Genomic DNA, 18,496 nt, shown 5'->3' with positions numbered 1-18,496 from the left:
CCACGTTGCCTAGTGGAGGGATTCAACACTTCGTTGTGAAGTATTTGCCTCAAAATCAGCCTTTTTCCCATGGCTAATGTCTCCATAGGTAGTACAAGTCATGTCAGAAAGTAATATCACGTACTATATCATAGTATCACTTTATGTTGCAAAGTAATGATGAGGCCATAATGTAATGATTAGTTATGTCTTAAACTTTAAAGGATTTACATGTGAAATCTCATTACATTGATAGAGAATCTAACAAAATTTTAGTTTGGATGGATTTGGTCAATTATAATGTAGAAATTGCATGTTCTACCATCCCATTTCCACTAATCCAACTTTCAATAACATTGTTCCTTGATTATGACCGTCAAAAATATTTTGTATTACAAAAAGACTAAATGTTGGGTTTTGAAGCTTTGATTATTCTCATCATATACACAAATTTCTTCCATTCAAACCCTTGATGCATAGTCTACAATACTTTCTTTCAGTTTTTGCATTGCACCTACCTTCAGAATAACTTCCTCTAGGATTTTGATGACACTAAATAATTAATTTGACATCGGAATAATGTAATGTGCTCTATACAAAGTAAATTAATGAAATTTACATCAATATAAATAATTCAGCTCATGGGATACACATAAAATACTCTAAACTTTTAGGGTGCCTTTATGTTTATCCAATTAGATCTAATGAAGGGGAGTTTGCAAGTGTTATTTTAGGCAACAATGGTATGTTATTTGCTTTAGAGCAATTTTACTTCAATTTCTTTATGAGCCCAATATCAATTTAGCAATCACATAAACCTAAACATAAGAAGTAGAAGACAAGCCAAGACAAGAGGACACAAGATGTGGCACCAGCCAAGGCCAAACCCCAATGTGGGAAAACCCTTGATCAAATCTTCTTTTAGTCTTCAATAGTTCAGCAGAGAGAGATAATACAATTTACAAATTCTGATAATTTATAACAGCAGCAAAAAAGCCCTAACCAAAAAGTCAACATTGGTCAACAGGGCAGATTTGACCCTCAAAGATTCGGTCAACTTCAGTAAACTTCGGCCTCCAAATAGCAAGATGAAACAACCCTCAGAACAGTCGAATTTTGCCCAGTCAAAGTCTGGTCAAACAGTAAACCTGTGGTAACCCCTAACCACAGTCAACGTTGGTCAAAACTCCTCGATTTTTGTGGCCAGAATTGCGGCCTTCTTAGACAGAGATTCCTGACGCAAACCGAAGTCAAAACAAGGCAACGCAACAAGTCAATGCAGCAAACAAAAACCCTAGTTCACACGTCTGGAGAGAGAGAAGACTGTATTGGATAGCGTGCCCAATCACAAGAGGAGAGAGAGATATGTGTGATGAGATGATGGTGAAAATGACTTGAGGTCTCTTTCTTTTTATATGCAACGTTGAGGATGAATTGGGGGCTTGTCTGCCTGTTTTGCTTGTTGGCCGACCTTGACAATTTGTCCATAATATAAATAAATTCATATCTTCATTTGTACATGTCAAAATCAGATGACCTTTAGATCAATCCTACAGCTCTTCGAGAGAGGAATCTAATAAAAATAGCAACTGTCATAAATAAGATGACCCATGTGGAGTTTGGCCCTCGTCAATTTTAACAGCAAGGTAGTTAGGATAGTCTAACACCTAACTATGTGTGATGTTGGGTCTATCATCTTATTGTGTTATTTGGTTCCCCTGATTTATTCGCAAATTTCATAATCATTTTACTTAAGATATTCCCTTTATTTGAAACCCCCTAATGTTTTGCAAGAAAATTTATTTCTCTAAAAATGATGTATTCATACACTAGCTATGTTGCTTGGTCATTTCATTCAAAAAGGAAAAATCGCCTACTTGTGCGATTTATATCCATAACTTCGTTGCTCCTATGATGATGATAACTAGCATCCACTAAGACCAATATGGTCTATCGTACTTGAAGAAGTTAAGATATTACTCAGGATTCTTTAGCATTTTATTTCTATTCTTGAAAAGCATTAAGAGAAGAATTCCAAGATCCTCGTAGTTTCGCCGACTTCAAGGAAGATTGGTAGTGTAAAAAAAAATTTGAAAATTAGATCGAATGTGAGTATAAAATGGACAATCTAAGAGAGTCCTTTTCATCTTCAACCCTCCTAGTGTTTGCAAAGGTGACAAACACTTTCATCCCATATTGTTTTGGGAATTTACCAACGGGTACTTTCAATATGAAGCTCATGAGAATTTGTTTTTATTTTAGCAATGTTTATTTGCCTCTTAACAATAGTCAAGACAAACAAAGATTTTTTATTTTCCAAATTGGGGTTGACCACCTCCTTATAATGTCAAAGTCCCATTTGGACTATTTGTAACAAAAAACAAATATTGAGTCAAAAAAAGTCAATCTGTCCCACAAGTCGAAGTCGGCCCTGCCTTGACAACTCAACCTTGAAGAGTCTATCTTCTCTCTCCTTCTCCAACTGGCAAGATACATGAAGGAAGGTTTTATTTTCCAAATTGGGGTTGATCACCTCCTTATAATGTCAAAGTCCCATTTGGACTATTTGTAACAAAAAACAAATATTTTGAGTCAAAAAAAGTCAATCTGTCCCACAAGTCGAAGTCGGCCCTGCCTTGACAACTCAACCTTGAAGAGTCACCTATTTGACCTCCTGGACAGCTATAAAAGAAGAGAGTTCGACCTCATTTGATCAATCAATCAATCATCGATCTATGTACATGAAAGAAGAAGAAATAGAACGAAGGCTAAGGAGAGAGAGAAAAAATCTGAGAGAAGAAAAATCGAATTTTGCTTGTATCTGTTCACAAGTGCTAAGGTGCGCAGGAAACTTTGCGAACTATAGGGCCAAAATTTTGTTTTTGTTCACGCGTGCGAAGGTGTTGGGTAACTCTGCAAAGTTGCAGGTCCGAAATTCTGACTTGAAGAGGTTTGATCAGCTTTGATTCTTGTTGACATTGTTTTGGTTGGAGGATCTCTGAAGGAGGGCTAACTTGGTTTCTTGTGGAGGTCTTGGTCTTTGGGTCTTGGATGTCTCATTTTGATCTGATTCTATAAGAAGAGAAGTTGTTTGAGTTTTCACCCTTGTGGGGTTTTGCCCTGGTTTGGAGACTACATCTTATGTTCTTTGTGGCTTGCGATCTTCATGCACTTTATATTTTGGTAACTGCTTGATGAAGAAGACATAATAAATTAATAAAAGCCAACAAACAATCAAAAGTAATTATCGAGTAAGAGGAATCAACCCTAATCTACTAGCATATTGATTTCTCACATGGTATCAGAGCTAACGTGAAGGAAGGAAAGTTTGAGGATCACATTTTGTTGGCATTCTTGTTTGAAGACATTCTTTAAGCAGCTATCTTCTCTCTCCTTCTCCAACTGGCAAGATACATGAAGGAAGGTTTTAAGACTCTTAGAAGTCTCCTTGAATCTATCAAAAGTTGCATTATCAAATTCATCTCCAAGCTATCTAAAGAAGCCATGGATGGAAGTCTTTAATCTACTCTCACAAGTTCATTTGAAAATGATAATACGTCGGTAATCGACAGTGGAGCTTCAAGGCACATGACAGGGGAACATGGTCAACTCAAAACTTTATCAAAAGGAAACTCTTCTTATTCAGTGGAACTTGGAGACAAGAATAGCTACTCGATTAAATGGATTGCTTCTACCTCTCTCGATCTGGAAACCGGTGGAAATATTCATCTCAACAACATTGTATATGTTCCAGGTTTGAAAAAAAACTTGCTTTCTATTTCTTGCTTAGAAGATAGAGGTGATAAGGTGGCATTTGTTGATTGCAATGTTATTGTTTGGGCTAAGGGGTCTAGTATTGAAAATGCAAGAACTATTGGGATTTGTGAGGGGAGGTTATATAGACTTTTAACTCTCCTCCTCAAGCTATAGTACATTTAGACATCAACCCTTGTGAATTATGGCATATAAGGTATGGTCACCTTCCTTACAAGATACTGCCATCATTGAATCATATGGTTACTGGTATACCCAAACTGAAAGAAGAGCATGAAGGAGTCTGTAAGGGATGTGCCCTTGGTAAGAATATAAAGAAACCTTTTACTAGCAATGATACAAGATCCAAAGAAATTTTGGAACTCATACATTCTGATGTTTGTGGATCTATGGCAGAAAAGTCACTTGGTGGTCATCCACACTATGTAATGTTCATTGATGATCACTCTAGAAAGACTTGGATATATCTCCTAAAGTTTAAGGATGAAGAAAAGAAGATAAAAACCCTAAGATCTGATAATGGTGGAGAATATACTTCTAGAGAACTTGTGACTTTTTGCAAAGAAGGAGGAATTAAGAGGGAGTTAATAGTTCCCTACAATACTCAACAGAATGGTGTGGCTGAAAAGAAGAATTGATCCATTGAAGAATGTGTTAGAGCCATGCTACAAGACCAAGACCTTCCTAGGTTCTTATGGGGAGAAGCTTTAGTAATAACAGCATACATTCAAAATCTAAGTCCTCATAGAATTCTTAATGACATGACCCCGGAAGAAGCATTAACAGAAAAGAATCCAAGTGTTGATCATCTTTGAATTTTGGATGTCTTTTATACATTCACATTCCCAAGGACAAAAGGAAGAAGTTGGACCCGACAGGTCTGAAAGGCATCATTGTTGGATATAGCAATTCATCAAAAGCATATAGAGTCTACATCAAGGAAGATCATTGTATTGAAGTAAGCAAAGATGTCATTTTTTATGAAAACATTGCACACAAGAAGTCCAAGGATATTCCCATTGGTTCTAATGAGGAAGAAGAACCTATCTTTGCAAATGAAGATGTTTCAAGGCATGAAAATACTCCAGAACCTACAACTAATCATGAAGAAATTGAAGGACCAAGTGAACCTGTGCAGCAAGTCATCATCCCAGAAACTCAAAAGAGGCCAGCTTGGTTAAAGTCAACTCTACAAGAAGTCGAGGGACATGCAACAGCAAAAGGAACATTTAGAAAAAGCAAGAAGTCTAAAAGATATTCAAGTTATGCAGCTTACATGACTAAACTTATTGAAGCAAAACCTACCACTTATGAAAAGGTTGTCGAACATCAAGAGTGGAAGAATGCAATGCAAGAAGAATACCAGTTTATAATGAAGAATGATGTTTTGGAAATTGTTCCTATACCTAAAGACAAATCATTTGCCACTTCCAAATGGGTGTTCAAGATCAAGCATGGAGTTTATTTAAGTATTGAAAAGTATAAGGCAAGGTTTGTGGCAAGGGGATTCTATAAGAAAGAAGGAATTGATTATGAAGAAACTTTTGCTCCTACAGCCAAATATACAACCATTAGATGATTCATTTCAATTGCAGCTACTGTGGTATGGAACATCCATCAAATGGACGTAAAAAGCAGCCTTTCTAAATGGAATGATTGATGAAGAATTGTACAATGAGCAACCTCAAAAATTCGAAGTTCATGACAAGAAACAAATGTTTGCAGATTGAAGAAGGCTCTACATGGTTTGAAGCAAGCCCCTAAAGCATGGTGTGCCAGGATGGATGCATATCTATTAAGACTTGGTTTCGTCAAAAGTTCTACATACCCTGATCTTTACATCAAGGTGACAAATAATGAACTTGTGATCATACTAGTCTATGTGGATGACCTACTAATAACAGGTGTGGAGCATCGTATTCAAGAATGCAAAAAACAACTTGTAGTTGAATTTGATATGAAGGACCTTAGACTAATGCATTACTATTTAGGACCATAAGTATGGCAAAAACTTGGTGAGGTCTATCTTGGTCAAGGGAAATATGTGATCAAGATCGTGCAAAACTTTGGTATGATGGATAGTAAACCTATGACAACTTCAATGATCACTAATTTGAATAAGTTAAGTAGTTCAGATTCAAGCCTTGTTGATGCCACATCCTACCAATAGGTGATTAGCTCCTTGATGTACCTTGTGAACACCCAGCCAGACATATGTTTTGCAGTAAACATTCTTAGTCAATTCCAAATGGAGCTACAGCATGATCATTGGATAGCATCTAAAAATATTTTGAAATATCTTCATGGGACTATGCATCGTTGTCTGAGATATGCTGGTAATGAGATACAATTATTGGGTTATACAGATTCAGATCGAGGAGGCAAGGATGCAGATGGAAAGAGCACTATTGGTGGATGTTTTAGTCTGGCATGCTATATGATCTCATGGATGAGTTGGAAACAAGATTCAATTGCATTGAGTAGTGTTGAAGTTGAATATATAGCAGCTAGTGCAATTGGTAGAGAAGTTGTTTGGCTCAGAAAGTTGCTTTCAGATTTGTTTGAAGGACCGTTCAACCCTACCATTATACAATGTGACAACCAGAGTTGCATAAGGTTGACAGAGGACCCAGTTTTGCATGTTAGGCCAAAGCATATCAATAATAAGTACCGCTATATCAGAAGATTAGTACAGGATGGGGTCGTGAAGCTATAGTACATCTCCACAGACGAACAAGTAGCTATCATATTGATGAAGTCTCTGTTGAAAAGTGTAACTAGGTTTGATCTTCATAATGACATGTAATTGTGTTTTTATGTAGAGAGATGTAAAGAGATGTAAAGAAGAAAAATAAAATTATTGTAATACTTGCATCATGGGTTTCATGCGCAAGAGATTTTATTTTTGTATAGGCTCCCATTGAGAGCCCTTAGGAATATTGTCATCTAGTCATAAAAGTCTAAAAGAGTCATTGTCATGTAATGAAGACATGTTACACATTGTAAAGAATCACACTTGTCTATGTAACGTCATCCTCCAAGACCCTTGTCACTAGCTCTCATCAAGTCGGCCTAAAATGAAGGAAGAAACCTAGAAGATGAAGTCAGCCTACTGTAGGGATCATGTCGGCCTAATGGACATGGACCAATGACTATATATACTCATGCTCAGCCTCATTTGGAAACCATGAATTTGGTGAAGCAAGTCTCCAAAAAAGTGCGAGAAACATACTAGAAGAAGCCTTTACATTAGCGAAGCAAGGAGGAAGCACAGTGAAGTTTGTTGAGGATTTTTTGGGCTAGTACACCCTCTCACGTGCGAAGGTAGCAGATCTGAAGGTGTCAAGAAGAGGTCAAAGGATTGCAGTCACATTAAAGTGCTCTTGTTTGGGTGAAAATCTTCGCTATAGGAGGCCGAGTAAGAAAAGAAGGAATCTCCTTCAAGAAGGAGTCTATTCAAGTGATAAGTCTGATCTAGGGTTTCTGCTATCAAGAAAGGAGTTGCAGAACGACAAGGAGAGGCCGAAATTTTGAAAGAAGCCGAGAAGAAGAAGAGGAAGAGCAGCGTTGAAGAAGAGGCTAGTGACTTGGTCTTGGGAGGACTCTAGTGTCAAGGGTCTTTGTCATGGTCTTGGTATTCATCAATTGAAGGTTCTATAGGAAGAATTTCTTTTGGGGTTTTCCTCTCAAAGAGTGAGAGGTTTTGGCCCTGGATGACATATATGTCGTGTCCCTTGTCTCCTTATTGTTCATGATTTGTTAATTGTCTTGATGAAAAGAACACAATAATAACTCAAGAAGAGAAGATCACAATTAAGAAGTAAAAAGACTATCACAAGCAATTATCATAAGTAGAGAAATCATCTAACTATTGATGCCCTAGATTTCTCAACATGGTATTAGAGCTAAGGTGCTAAAGTCAAGAAGGGGCATCTAATCAAGGAGACTCGCAAGGATAAACTTCAAGAAAGGGATCAAAAGCGAGACACAGAATACCAAGCGAGAGATCAAGATCTTCATCATACCGAAACCCTATATCAAAGAGTCTTGGAGTCATCATCAAGAAGGAAGTAGAAAGAAAGATCAACTAGAAGCATTTCCGAAGATCATCACTCACCTAAGGAGTAGAGGCCTTTTAAAGGCTACGGAAGGCTAGATCGAAGAACATTGTCATCATTTTCAATAGGGTTTGTAAAGCAAACTCTCTTTCATCAAGGAATCTTTCAAGGAGTAGTCTTCTATTTTCTATATCTCTATCAAGGTTAAGAAGAAAGCAAGTGGAGAAAAAGCAACATCTAATCAAGTAAGTATATGACTTCATCTGAATCTATCAAAATATCTTTTTGCAAGGAAAGAAACAAATTAGTTGGAGCTTCAAACTTTCTTGCATGGAAGAAAAGAACCGACCTAAACCTTGTTGAGAATGAAGTCATGGATCACATCAAGGGGTGAATAACCAAACCTCCCAAAGAAGATACTTAAGCACTTGCAAAATTCATGAAAGGGGAAATAAGGACCCAAAGAATTCTCATAGAATCCATCAAAGACTCTCTCATCCCATATGTATCAAAATTAGACACTTCAAAAGAAATATATGACAAGTTGGTAGAGTTGTTTTCCGTGAGTATTGCAGGAGAAGTTATCTCTCTAAGACAAGAACTCTACAAATTGAAGATCTCAAAGGAAGAAGGAATAGCCTCATATTTTATGAGGATTTCATAATAAGAGATCAACTTCAAGATCTGGGTGAAATAATGTCTGACAAAGAAATGACCATTGTAGTATTAAATGCACTACCAGAGGAATGGGGCGACTTCACTTCAAGTATCTATGGGAAGAAAGAAGCCACTCCTTTCCAGGATCTATGGTCATTATGCAAGACCAAAGAAACCAGAGTAAAGGCAAAAACTGATGTGGGATCAAATGAGCAGAATCAAGCATATGCAATTATGACAAAAAGAAAGGGAAATTCAGTAAATTTGATCCTCAAAAGAAAAAGAACATGGCTAAGGTACCAGTGCTATGGATTGCAGGAATATGGGGACTATAGAAGAAATTGTCCTAAACATAGAAAGGACAATAGCAAATAAGGAAGAATCCCATATTACCGAAGAAGTGGAAGACCCTGAATTAAAGAAGCCTAAAAAGGAGAAAGTGAGAGATCTTTACTATGACTGAGATAATCTCCTTCACTCTAAGGTGTTCTTCTGTAGTGTAAATTATAGATAGAAAGCTTTGTAAATAAAATAGGATGCATCATATTAGAAAGCATCATGGTAGAAGCATAGGTAACATGAAGGATGTCTAGGACAAAATCTATAGCTTTGTAGGGTATAGCTCTTGAAAACCTCATTGAAAGCTCAAAAGATACTTATGAAGGAAGAAGTCATCTAGGACAAGGCTCATCATACATTAGTCAATAAAGATAACATCTACAGGATGGGATATGAAAGATCCTCCAGATTCTCCAATTGAATCTTCACTATAAGGTTCACCGATCATGAGTAGAAGCAAGTGTTTCATCAAAAATTCCAAAATTATGGAATTCATGGGATGATGGTATGATGATATAACAAAGAAGCAGATCAAAGGAATTACTTCATTCAAGGGAAGCTGCTACAGGAAGTCTGGATGACCCAAAGGAAAGATGAGGTATGTATGCTTACATTTGATATTATGAAGTCATGTCATATGGTTGTTGGCAACATGGATCAATGTTCCATCTTGAGAAGCATGATCAAAGAAATGATTTCCTCCCTCAAAGTATGTAGGAATGCATGGGTCACATATTTATTAGATGAAATCAACATAATATGTCCTCATATGAAGTATGAGGTGATTGACTACAATTAAGGAACTCCATTTGGAAGTTCCTAGGAATGAAATATGTGAATAAAGAAAGGAAGAGATCGTGAGATATGCAACCATGGTAAAGGTAATCAACATCTGGAAGACCAAGAAGATTTGACTAGGAAATCTCCCGGAAAGATATGAAGACTTTGATGGAAGTCTGAAAAAGATTGAGACCCTTGATCATGGATGGAAGTTATGTCAACATGTATACAGGATGTTGATGCAAACTAGAAGATGTCATGATGAAAGACCATCACAAAGGTAATTTTGATTTAAACGTTCATTTCTTATTTTTGAACAAATATCTGGATGGGCTTATGTAAGGCTAGCAAAGGGAAAAACTGTGGATGTCTTCCAAAAGAATCATGTAGAAGGATGTAAGATCCTTCCAAAGAAGAAAACATGATAAAGGCAACATAACATAAAGCAAGGCCAAATATAAATTGATGGATCACTTTCTGATGAAAGGAATGATGACATGACTAACTCATGAATAAAAGTGATGAATGGTCCATGCCTTACGAAGAAGTCTCAAAAGATGAAGACTCTGTGACGAAGGAATTCATGACATCGAAGGAAGGAGTTCTTCAAGTAGCTGAGGAACTGTTGTAGGTCCCTAATTAAGAGGGAGCCTAGAAATAAGTTTCTTACTTGGAAGAAACTTGGAAATTCCTAAGCCAAGAGGGAGCTTAGGTACATTCCTTCTGTATGAATGAGTACATTCCTTTATTGGAATAGATATGTCCTCCCTAATTGAGAGGGAGAGATAGACACATCATTCTTGTCTTAACTTGCGAAGACAGAATAGAGGATTGGGTAATCATTTGGCATCCGATACTCTTTAAGGATGAGATAGGGCATCCAAGTTAAGAGGAGTCATGGAGGACTGACATTCTTTGAGGACTAGGGAGTCCAAGATAAGAATAGTCCTGATGGAACATACCCTAAGAACCTGGGTGGGGTATGTTCCAAGAGAGACAATGATTAGGGTGTCTATAAATCATTGGTCTCGCCAACATTGAGCTCAGATCTCATGAAGACATAGAGTTGTTAGTCAAGGCCTTGCTATGTAACAATGTTGGTTGATATGATGTTGCTATACAAATGGATTACCAATCCGATTCTTCTTATGAGAAATTCTTCAGATTGAGAATGACCAAGTACCATTATGAATACCTCCCTAGTTAAGAGGGAGTGTTGAAAAGTGTAACTAGGTTCGGTCTTCATAATGACATGTAATTGTGTTTTTATGTAAAGAAAGTAAAGAAGAAAAATAAAATTATTGTAATACTTGCATCATCGGTTTCATGAGCAAGAGATTTTATTTTAGTATAGGCTCCCATTGAGAGCCCTTAGCAATATTGTCATCTAGTCATCAAAGTCTAAAAGAGTCATTGTCATGTAATGAAGACATGTTACACATTGTAAAGAGTCACACTTGTCTATGTAAAGTCATCCTCCAAGACCTTGTCCCTAGCTCTCATCAAGTCGACCTAAAACGAAGGAAGAATCCTAGAAGATGAAGTCGGCCTACTGTAGGAATTATGTCGGCCTAATGGACATGGACCAACGACTATATATACTCATACTCAGCCTCATTTGGAAACCATGAATTTGGTGACGCAAGTCTCCAAAGAAGTGTGAGAAACATAATAGAAGCCTTTACATCAACAAAGCAAGGAGGAAGCATAGCGAAGTTTGTTGAGGACTGTTTTGGGCTAGTACACCCTCTCACGCGCGAAGGTAGCAGATCCGAAGGTGTCAAAAATAGGTCAAAGTATTGCAATCACATTAAAGTGCTCTTGTTTGTGTGAAAATCTTTGCTATAGGAGGCCGAGTAAGAAGAGAAGGAATCTCATTCAAGAAGGAGTCTATTCAAGTGATAAGTCTGATCTAGGGTTTCTGCTATCAAGAAAGGAGTTGCAGAACAACGAGGAGAGGTCGAAATTCTGAAAGAAGCCGAGAAGAAGAAGAGGAAGAGCAGCGTTGAAGAAGAGGCTAATGACTTGGTCTTGGGAGGACTCCAGTATCAAGGGTCTTTGTCATGGTCTTGGCAATTGTCAATTGAAGATTCTATAAGAAGAATTTCATTTGGGGTTTTCCTCTCAAAGAGTGAGAGGTTTTGGACCTGGTTGACAAGCCTATATGCTGTGTCCCTAGCCTCCTTATTGTTCATGATTTGATAATTGTCTTGATAAAAAGAACACAATAATAACTCAAGAAGAGAAGATCGTAATCAAGAAGTAAAAAGACTATCGCAAGCAATTATCATAAGTAGAGAAATCATCTAACTATTGATGCCCTAGATTTCTCAATGGTCTCTTCCAAACAAGAAGCTTGCGTATTTGACAAGCATGCTTGAATTTGTGGATATTTCCTCCCTAATTGAGAGGGAGTGAGGATGGACATCGTATTCTCCAAGTGCAATGCATTAGGCTAGGACTAACAGTGGTAAGTCTAGTGAAGGCACTAGTAGGGAGAATGGAGGATTGGATAAGCATCTGGGACCGATACTCCTTAAGGATTAAGAATCCAAGATAGGAGTAGTCCCGACGACCGATACTCTTTAAGGATGGGGTAGGGCATCCAAGATAAGAGTAGTCTTGAGGAGGACGGATATTCTTTGAGGATTGGGATTTCAAGATAAGAATAGTCTTATGAGGGCATACCTGGTGAATATCCAGATGGGGTATGTGCTTGGAGAGAGGCAGTGGTGGTGTCCAAACGTATGCCTCCTGGCATTGTGCTCTAATCTAGTGGAGAATTACAGGGTTTCAATCAAGGCCTTGCTATTTTGAAATTGACAATGTTGGTTATGATAATGATGCTTGATGATGCCTATCAATCCAAACTCTTCTTATGACAATATTTCAATTTGAGTATCCTTGTATCTCGTTGTGTAATTATGAATACATTCCTAGTTAAGAGGGAGTGTTGAAAATGTAACTAGGTTCGGTCTTCATAATTATCTTTGTACTTGTATCAAGATCAGGGTTGCAGGAATCGCCCCCCCCCCCCCGCCGGATCCAAACCCAGAATCGCGGATCGGAGCGAATCGTCCCGGAATCCACACTGGAAGCGCGATTCGCATTTGGAGGTGGCGCGATTCCGGCAAATAAAAACGATTCCTGCCAAATGCTGTTGCGGCCGCCCGGAACCGCGGATCGGAGGACGCTTCGGGCACGGGGTGGCGCCACGCAACCTGCCCGGAAGCGCACGCCACCCGCACGCCACCCAGGCGCAACCCGGACGCAACCCCGCGGCAGCGCATTTTTACCTTTTTTTTTTTTAATTTGTTTTAAAATGTAACTTAACTAGCATGAGGGGGTGGGTTAGGTGAGTTTAGGGTGACTTTAGAAAAGAATAAAGCCCCCATTCTCTTCTCATTTGCTCACTTTGAGTTTATGAGAGTTGGAGAAGAGAAGAGAGGAGAGGAGAAGAGAAGAGAGGAAAGGAGAGGAGAAGAGAGGAGAGCTTGGAGGAGTGAAGAAGGAGGAGCTAGGAGAAGGAGGAGGAGCTTGGAGCAAGAGCTTGGAGGACTTCATCTACAAGAGCTAAAGAGGTAAGTTCAAACCCCAAACTCCCTTGTTTTTTTGAAAAAAAAATTGTATTTTTCTCCTCCCTCTCCTACTCTTTCCCATTGTTTCTACTTGCTCCTTTATTTACAGGTTGTCCACCACCTATATCCATATTCCAAGATGGTGTTCTTTTGGCTTCTATGTATCATTCCACTCTTGGTTTTAATGATGGCAAGGGTGAGGAATAGAGGGGAAGAGGAAGGGGATGAACTTGGTCCTAATAGTAGTGACCCAATGTATGATGAGGAGGAAGGGTTTGAAGAGGAAGGGGATGAACTTGAAGAGGACACTGAAGCACGAGATGGGAAAGGTACATCAAATCCCTTGTGGAACTATGTGACCAAACTTGAAGGGGGAAAGGGTGGTGGATCTTACAAATGGATGTGCCCTCATGGTTGTCATGGAGGAAAACCATATACGGGTTCATATACCCGTCTGAGGAGGCATCTTTGTGGGGTGCTAGACAGTGATGAAAAAAAGGGTTCCGTGGGGGTAACCATTTGCCCAAACATTTCAAGTGAACAAAGACAAAAATACATCAAAATAGAGATGGTTGCACAACGAAAAAACAAGAAACAAAAAACTCATTCTGAATCAAGTGCAACCTCTAAATTTGGTAGTTGCCCATCTCCTCATGGTACTTTTGCAACCTCTGGAGGTAGAAAAACAATAGGGGATTTCCTTAATGTTTCTGGGAGGGATGATGTGGATGGAAAGATAGTCCGTTTTCTTTGTGCTTGCGGTGTACCATTCAATGTGCTTCGCTCTCCCTATTGGCATGACATGGTAAAGGCCATCAATGAAGCCCCAAAAGGATACAAGGCCCCCAACTATGAGAAAGCTAGAACAGTGTTATTAGAAAGAGAAAAAGCTAAGGTTCAAAGAGCTTTGACACGTTTTACACATGAGTGGGTGGATTCTGGGGTATCCATTGTATCAGATGGGTGGACAAATATTAGAAACCAACATTTGATAAATGTTCTTGGTGTTTCTTCTAGTGGTGCAGTATTTATTGCATCTCATGACTCCTCCTCCATCAGTGCAACTGCACCAAACATTGCAGATCTCCTATTGAAATCAATCAAAGATGTTGGTCTGAATAATGTGGTTCAAGTGATCACAGATAATGCAGCAAATTGTAAGTTAGCAGGAAAAATTATTGAGCGTACTCATCCACACATCTTTTGGTCTGGGTGCCTGGTTCACACATTGAACCTTTTGATGCATGATATTGTGAAACACAAAGATTGTGGGTGGATTGCTGAGGTTTACAGGAAAGGGAAGCAGCTCATTAAATTCATCACAGGGCATACAAGGGTAAACTACTTCTATGGCACTTACTCCAAGTTGCAATTGCTTAAAATTGCAAAGACAAGATTTGCTAGTTATTACCTCACCTTTAGGCGGCTAGTGAGGGTGAGACAAGCTTTAACTAATCTGGTGTGTGCTGAAACATGGGATGAAATTAACGTCAGTACAGATGGTGCTAATGAAGTCAAGGACACTGTTCTTGACAGTTACTTTTGGTCACAGGTTAAATATGTTTTGCAATTCACCAAACCAATTTATTACATGATCAAGTTTGCAGATTCAGATCGACCAGTAATTGGGGAGGTGTATGAGCAAATGGATAGCATGTTGGGGCAGATTAAAGACATTGTTGAGCCTAGAAATACCACCTTGTACAATTATATTCGTGAAGAGGTGGAAAAACGATGGGATATGCTAAATGTTCCATTGCATGCATTAGCATATGTTTTGACACCTAAATACTATCATCCATCATGGCTTTCAAAACCAGCACCTGGGGGGGGAGTCAGGAGAAAACCACACCAAGATAAAGAGGTTCACGAAAAATATATGGCTGCATTGAGTAGATTAATCCCTGATGAGGAGGAGGTTGCATTGGTACGGAGACAGGTGAGCAACTATACGAGCAACACTGGTCCATTTTCGAGCATGCATGCAATTCAAGATCGAGAGCATTTTTCTGCTCTTGAGTGGTGGAACATGCATGGAGGGCCTACTCCACTTCTACAGAGTTTGGCATTGCGGGTGCTATCACAGGTGGTAAACACTTCTTCTGCAGAGAGGTGTTGGAGCTCTTATTCTTTCATCCACAGTGTTAAAAGGAACAGGTTGAATTTAGACCGGGCAGAGAGCTTGGTTTATGTTCATTACAACTTGCGATTGTTGTCCCATTACTGTGAAGATGCAAAGTCTAATAAAGACTTGTTGACTTGGGACAAGAATCCAGAGGAGCCCAATTTGGAGGATGGAGTGTTGCGACTAGAGCAATTAGAGGATTCTCTTATCCAGGTATGTCCATTGTGGTATGAATTTTCCAATTTTCCCTTCTAAAGCATTTCTCTAATTCATGTTTTTAATTTTTTTGTTAACTAGTGTTTTTTTTTTTTGCATGAATTTTTTGAGCGATTCTAGGATGATGACACGGGTGTTGATATGCCACCACCCCCACCCCCATCTGGTCCCTTGGTTTCTAGGTTCCATGGTTCAACACCAACGGCAGGGGGTTCTTCTTCATCAGTTCCAGTGCCACGACTTACACAGGGACCATCTTCTTCATTGCCACCATGTGGAGGCCCGCCATCACGTTCTATTCATGGTGGAAGGAGGAGAGATTAGTAGATATATTCACAATCTACTTCTTTTTGTCATAGATTACTCATTAGACTTGTAGACTTGTGAATTTGAATTTTGAACCTTTTTGGCTTGGCGGTGACCAAGTGACATATTTTGTAAACATTATTATTTGAATTTTGGACATGACAAATGTTGACAGTTGCTCACTTGCTAGATAAATCATAATATGCTCTATGTTTTATATTTTATAATATGCTTAAATGTTTTATGTTTTATAATATGCTTAAAAATTTGATGTATGTTTGTAATAGCTAGAATATAGATGATTGTTGTACATACTAGTAACTACAATGGAATCATGGATGCCATATCTATCTTGATTTATGCAAAAATATGCATGTTTTCATGTCTTCTACAATTAATTTGGTATTTGGGATGTTTGTTTTGAGTATAAATGCAAAAAAATATATAAAAATATATATATATAGCAGACGCTTCCGCGGACGCTTCGCTCCCTAGATTTTTGGAAAATGACGCTTCCGCGCTCCGCGCTTCCGCTTCGCTCCCGCTTCGTGCAACATTGATCAAGATGTATTTCATGTAAAAGCAAAAAGAAGAAAAAGAAATTTTATTATTATTGTTTTTGTAGTCAAAGCATGTTCTTCATGCTTCTAGGGTTTATTAAGTCAAGAAGAAAATTTATCATGTATCAACCATTTGAACTATTTGTAACAAAATATATATATATATAGAGAGAGAGAGAGAGAGTCAAAAGGAGTCATTTTGTCCCACAAGACCAATTCGACCCTGCCTTGACAAGTCAGCCTTGAAGGGCACCTATTCAACCTCCTGGACAGCTATAAAAGGAAGAGACTTTCTTCCTTCGACCTCATTTGATCACTCACTCAATCATCTATCTATGTACAAGAAAGAAGAAGAAATGGAGCGAAGGCTAAGGAGAGAGAAGAAGAATCTAAGAAGAGAAAAAAATCAAATTTTGTTTGTTTCTTTTCACACGTGCAAAGGTGCTGGGGCAACTCTATGAAGGTGCTAGGACATCTCTGCGAAGTTGCAGGTCCGAAATTCTGACTTGAAGAGGTTTGATCAGCTTTGATTCTTGTTGACATTGTTTTGGTTGGAGGAGATCTAAAGGGGGGCTGACTTGGTTTCTTGTGGAGGTCTTGGTCTTGGGCCTTGGATGCTTCACTTTGATCTCATTCTATAAGAAGAGAAGTTGTTTGGGCTTTCCCCCTTGTTGACTTTTGCCCTGGCTTGGAGCCTACATCTTGTGTTCTTTGTCTCTTGTGATCTTCATGTCTTTTATATTTTGGTAATTGCTTGATGAATAAGACATTATAAAGTAATAAAAGCCGACAAACATTCACAAATAATTATCAAGCAAGAGGAATCAACCCTAATCTACTAGCATATTGATTTCTCAACATTTTTATCCTGCATTTTACCATCTTATATTTTATTATATATTTCTTGCAAAACACGAAGGAAAGGTAGATTGACATGCAGCACAAAAAATATCCATGTTTGCATGTTGTTACAAACAAGCATCAATGCATAAGGTCCTTCTAGATGTTCGAAATTAGAAAATTATGAACTTCAAAGTCCTGTTCATTCATTTCCTATGGTGACATGCTAAGACCAAAAAACAACAACAAAAGGATTAAAGCCCACACAACAATGGGCATTTTTATTCTACATTTTAACATCTCATATTATATATTTCTTGGAAAACACGATGGGTAAGGTAAATTGACATACAGCACAAAAAATATTCATGTTTGCATGTTGTAACAAACAAGCATCAGTGCATAAGGTCCTCCCAGATGTTCAAAAATAGATAATCATGAACTTCAAATTATCGGTCATTCATTTCCAATGGTGACATGCTAAAACCAATAAACAACAACAAACGGATTAAAGCCTGAAATGGTAGGATCACATTTTTTATTTTTTGTATTTGAGAAAGCTCTATGTGCTCTGTGTCACTCAGCACTTGTAAATATTCACGAACTAAACAGAGAAACAATCTTCAGTATTTATGTGACATCAAAGGACAATAGATTAAAATTTCCTTAGAAATTAAGTTTGCAATGTTGTATAGAGTTTCTTAGAAATGTTCCTAGATAATCCAGTACATACTTGAAGATGTCAGACAATATCTGCATATAATTAAATACTTGAGCTATAATATTAAATAGTAAGCAAAAGAAGAATTCTCTATGTTCAAGATTTCTAACTACTGCTAAAAACATTTATATTCCCTTTGCAATAGAGAAATAGTGAAGTTGATTCAAGACCCAACAATAGAATACAGCTAAAACTGAGAAACATCTCAGAAAACAAGAAATACATACCAAAGGATAAACAGTTTCAATAGAAGTTCCAGGTTTCACTGCCACTCCAGGCCGCATGCCAGCATTTCTGATTCTTTTGATGAGATCTTGCCAATTGTCTTAAAAGAGATGGGGCAGAGTGATATTAGAAAAAATTTCCACCAACTCAAGTAAATTACAGAGAAATACAACATCAACTTCCAACCACATTCAAATTACAATATACCTTTGGCAGCCTCCACATGAAAAGTGAACCCTGAAGCTCCAGCTTTTGCAAATGGCTCCACATAATCAAGAGGGTTTGTGACCATAAGATGACAATCCAAGAATGCCCTACCAATACATGAATTCTATTAG

The 18,496-nt window shown here is 38.1% G+C and overlaps 1 protein-coding gene across 1 annotated transcript in view; it reads right to left on the bottom strand.

The window, feature by feature from the left end:
* The window catches only part of LOC149264256 (ribulose-phosphate 3-epimerase, cytoplasmic isoform-like), an 80,228-nt gene that overhangs the window by 11,670 nt on the left and 50,062 nt on the right, over nucleotides 1–18,496 (bottom strand). The window contains exons 5-6 of the mRNA XM_089427892.1: nucleotides 18,366–18,472; nucleotides 18,161–18,258 (exon numbers count right to left, since the gene is read on the bottom strand). Of these exons, the coding sequence (XP_089284018.1) occupies nucleotides 18,161–18,258; nucleotides 18,366–18,472 (205 nt within the window). The remainder of the gene's footprint in view (nucleotides 1–18,160; nucleotides 18,259–18,365; nucleotides 18,473–18,496) is intronic.

The sequence above is a fragment of the Pinus tabuliformis genome, chromosome 6 (assembly GCF_031772625.1).
Source record: "Pinus tabuliformis cultivar Carrire ecotype Pingquan chromosome 6, CPIR1, whole genome shotgun sequence".
NCBI classification, from domain to species: Eukaryota; Viridiplantae; Streptophyta; class Pinopsida; order Pinales; family Pinaceae; genus Pinus; species Pinus tabuliformis.
Note: the sequence above shows the minus strand (reverse complement) of the source record. Positions and strands in the feature narration are given on the sequence as shown.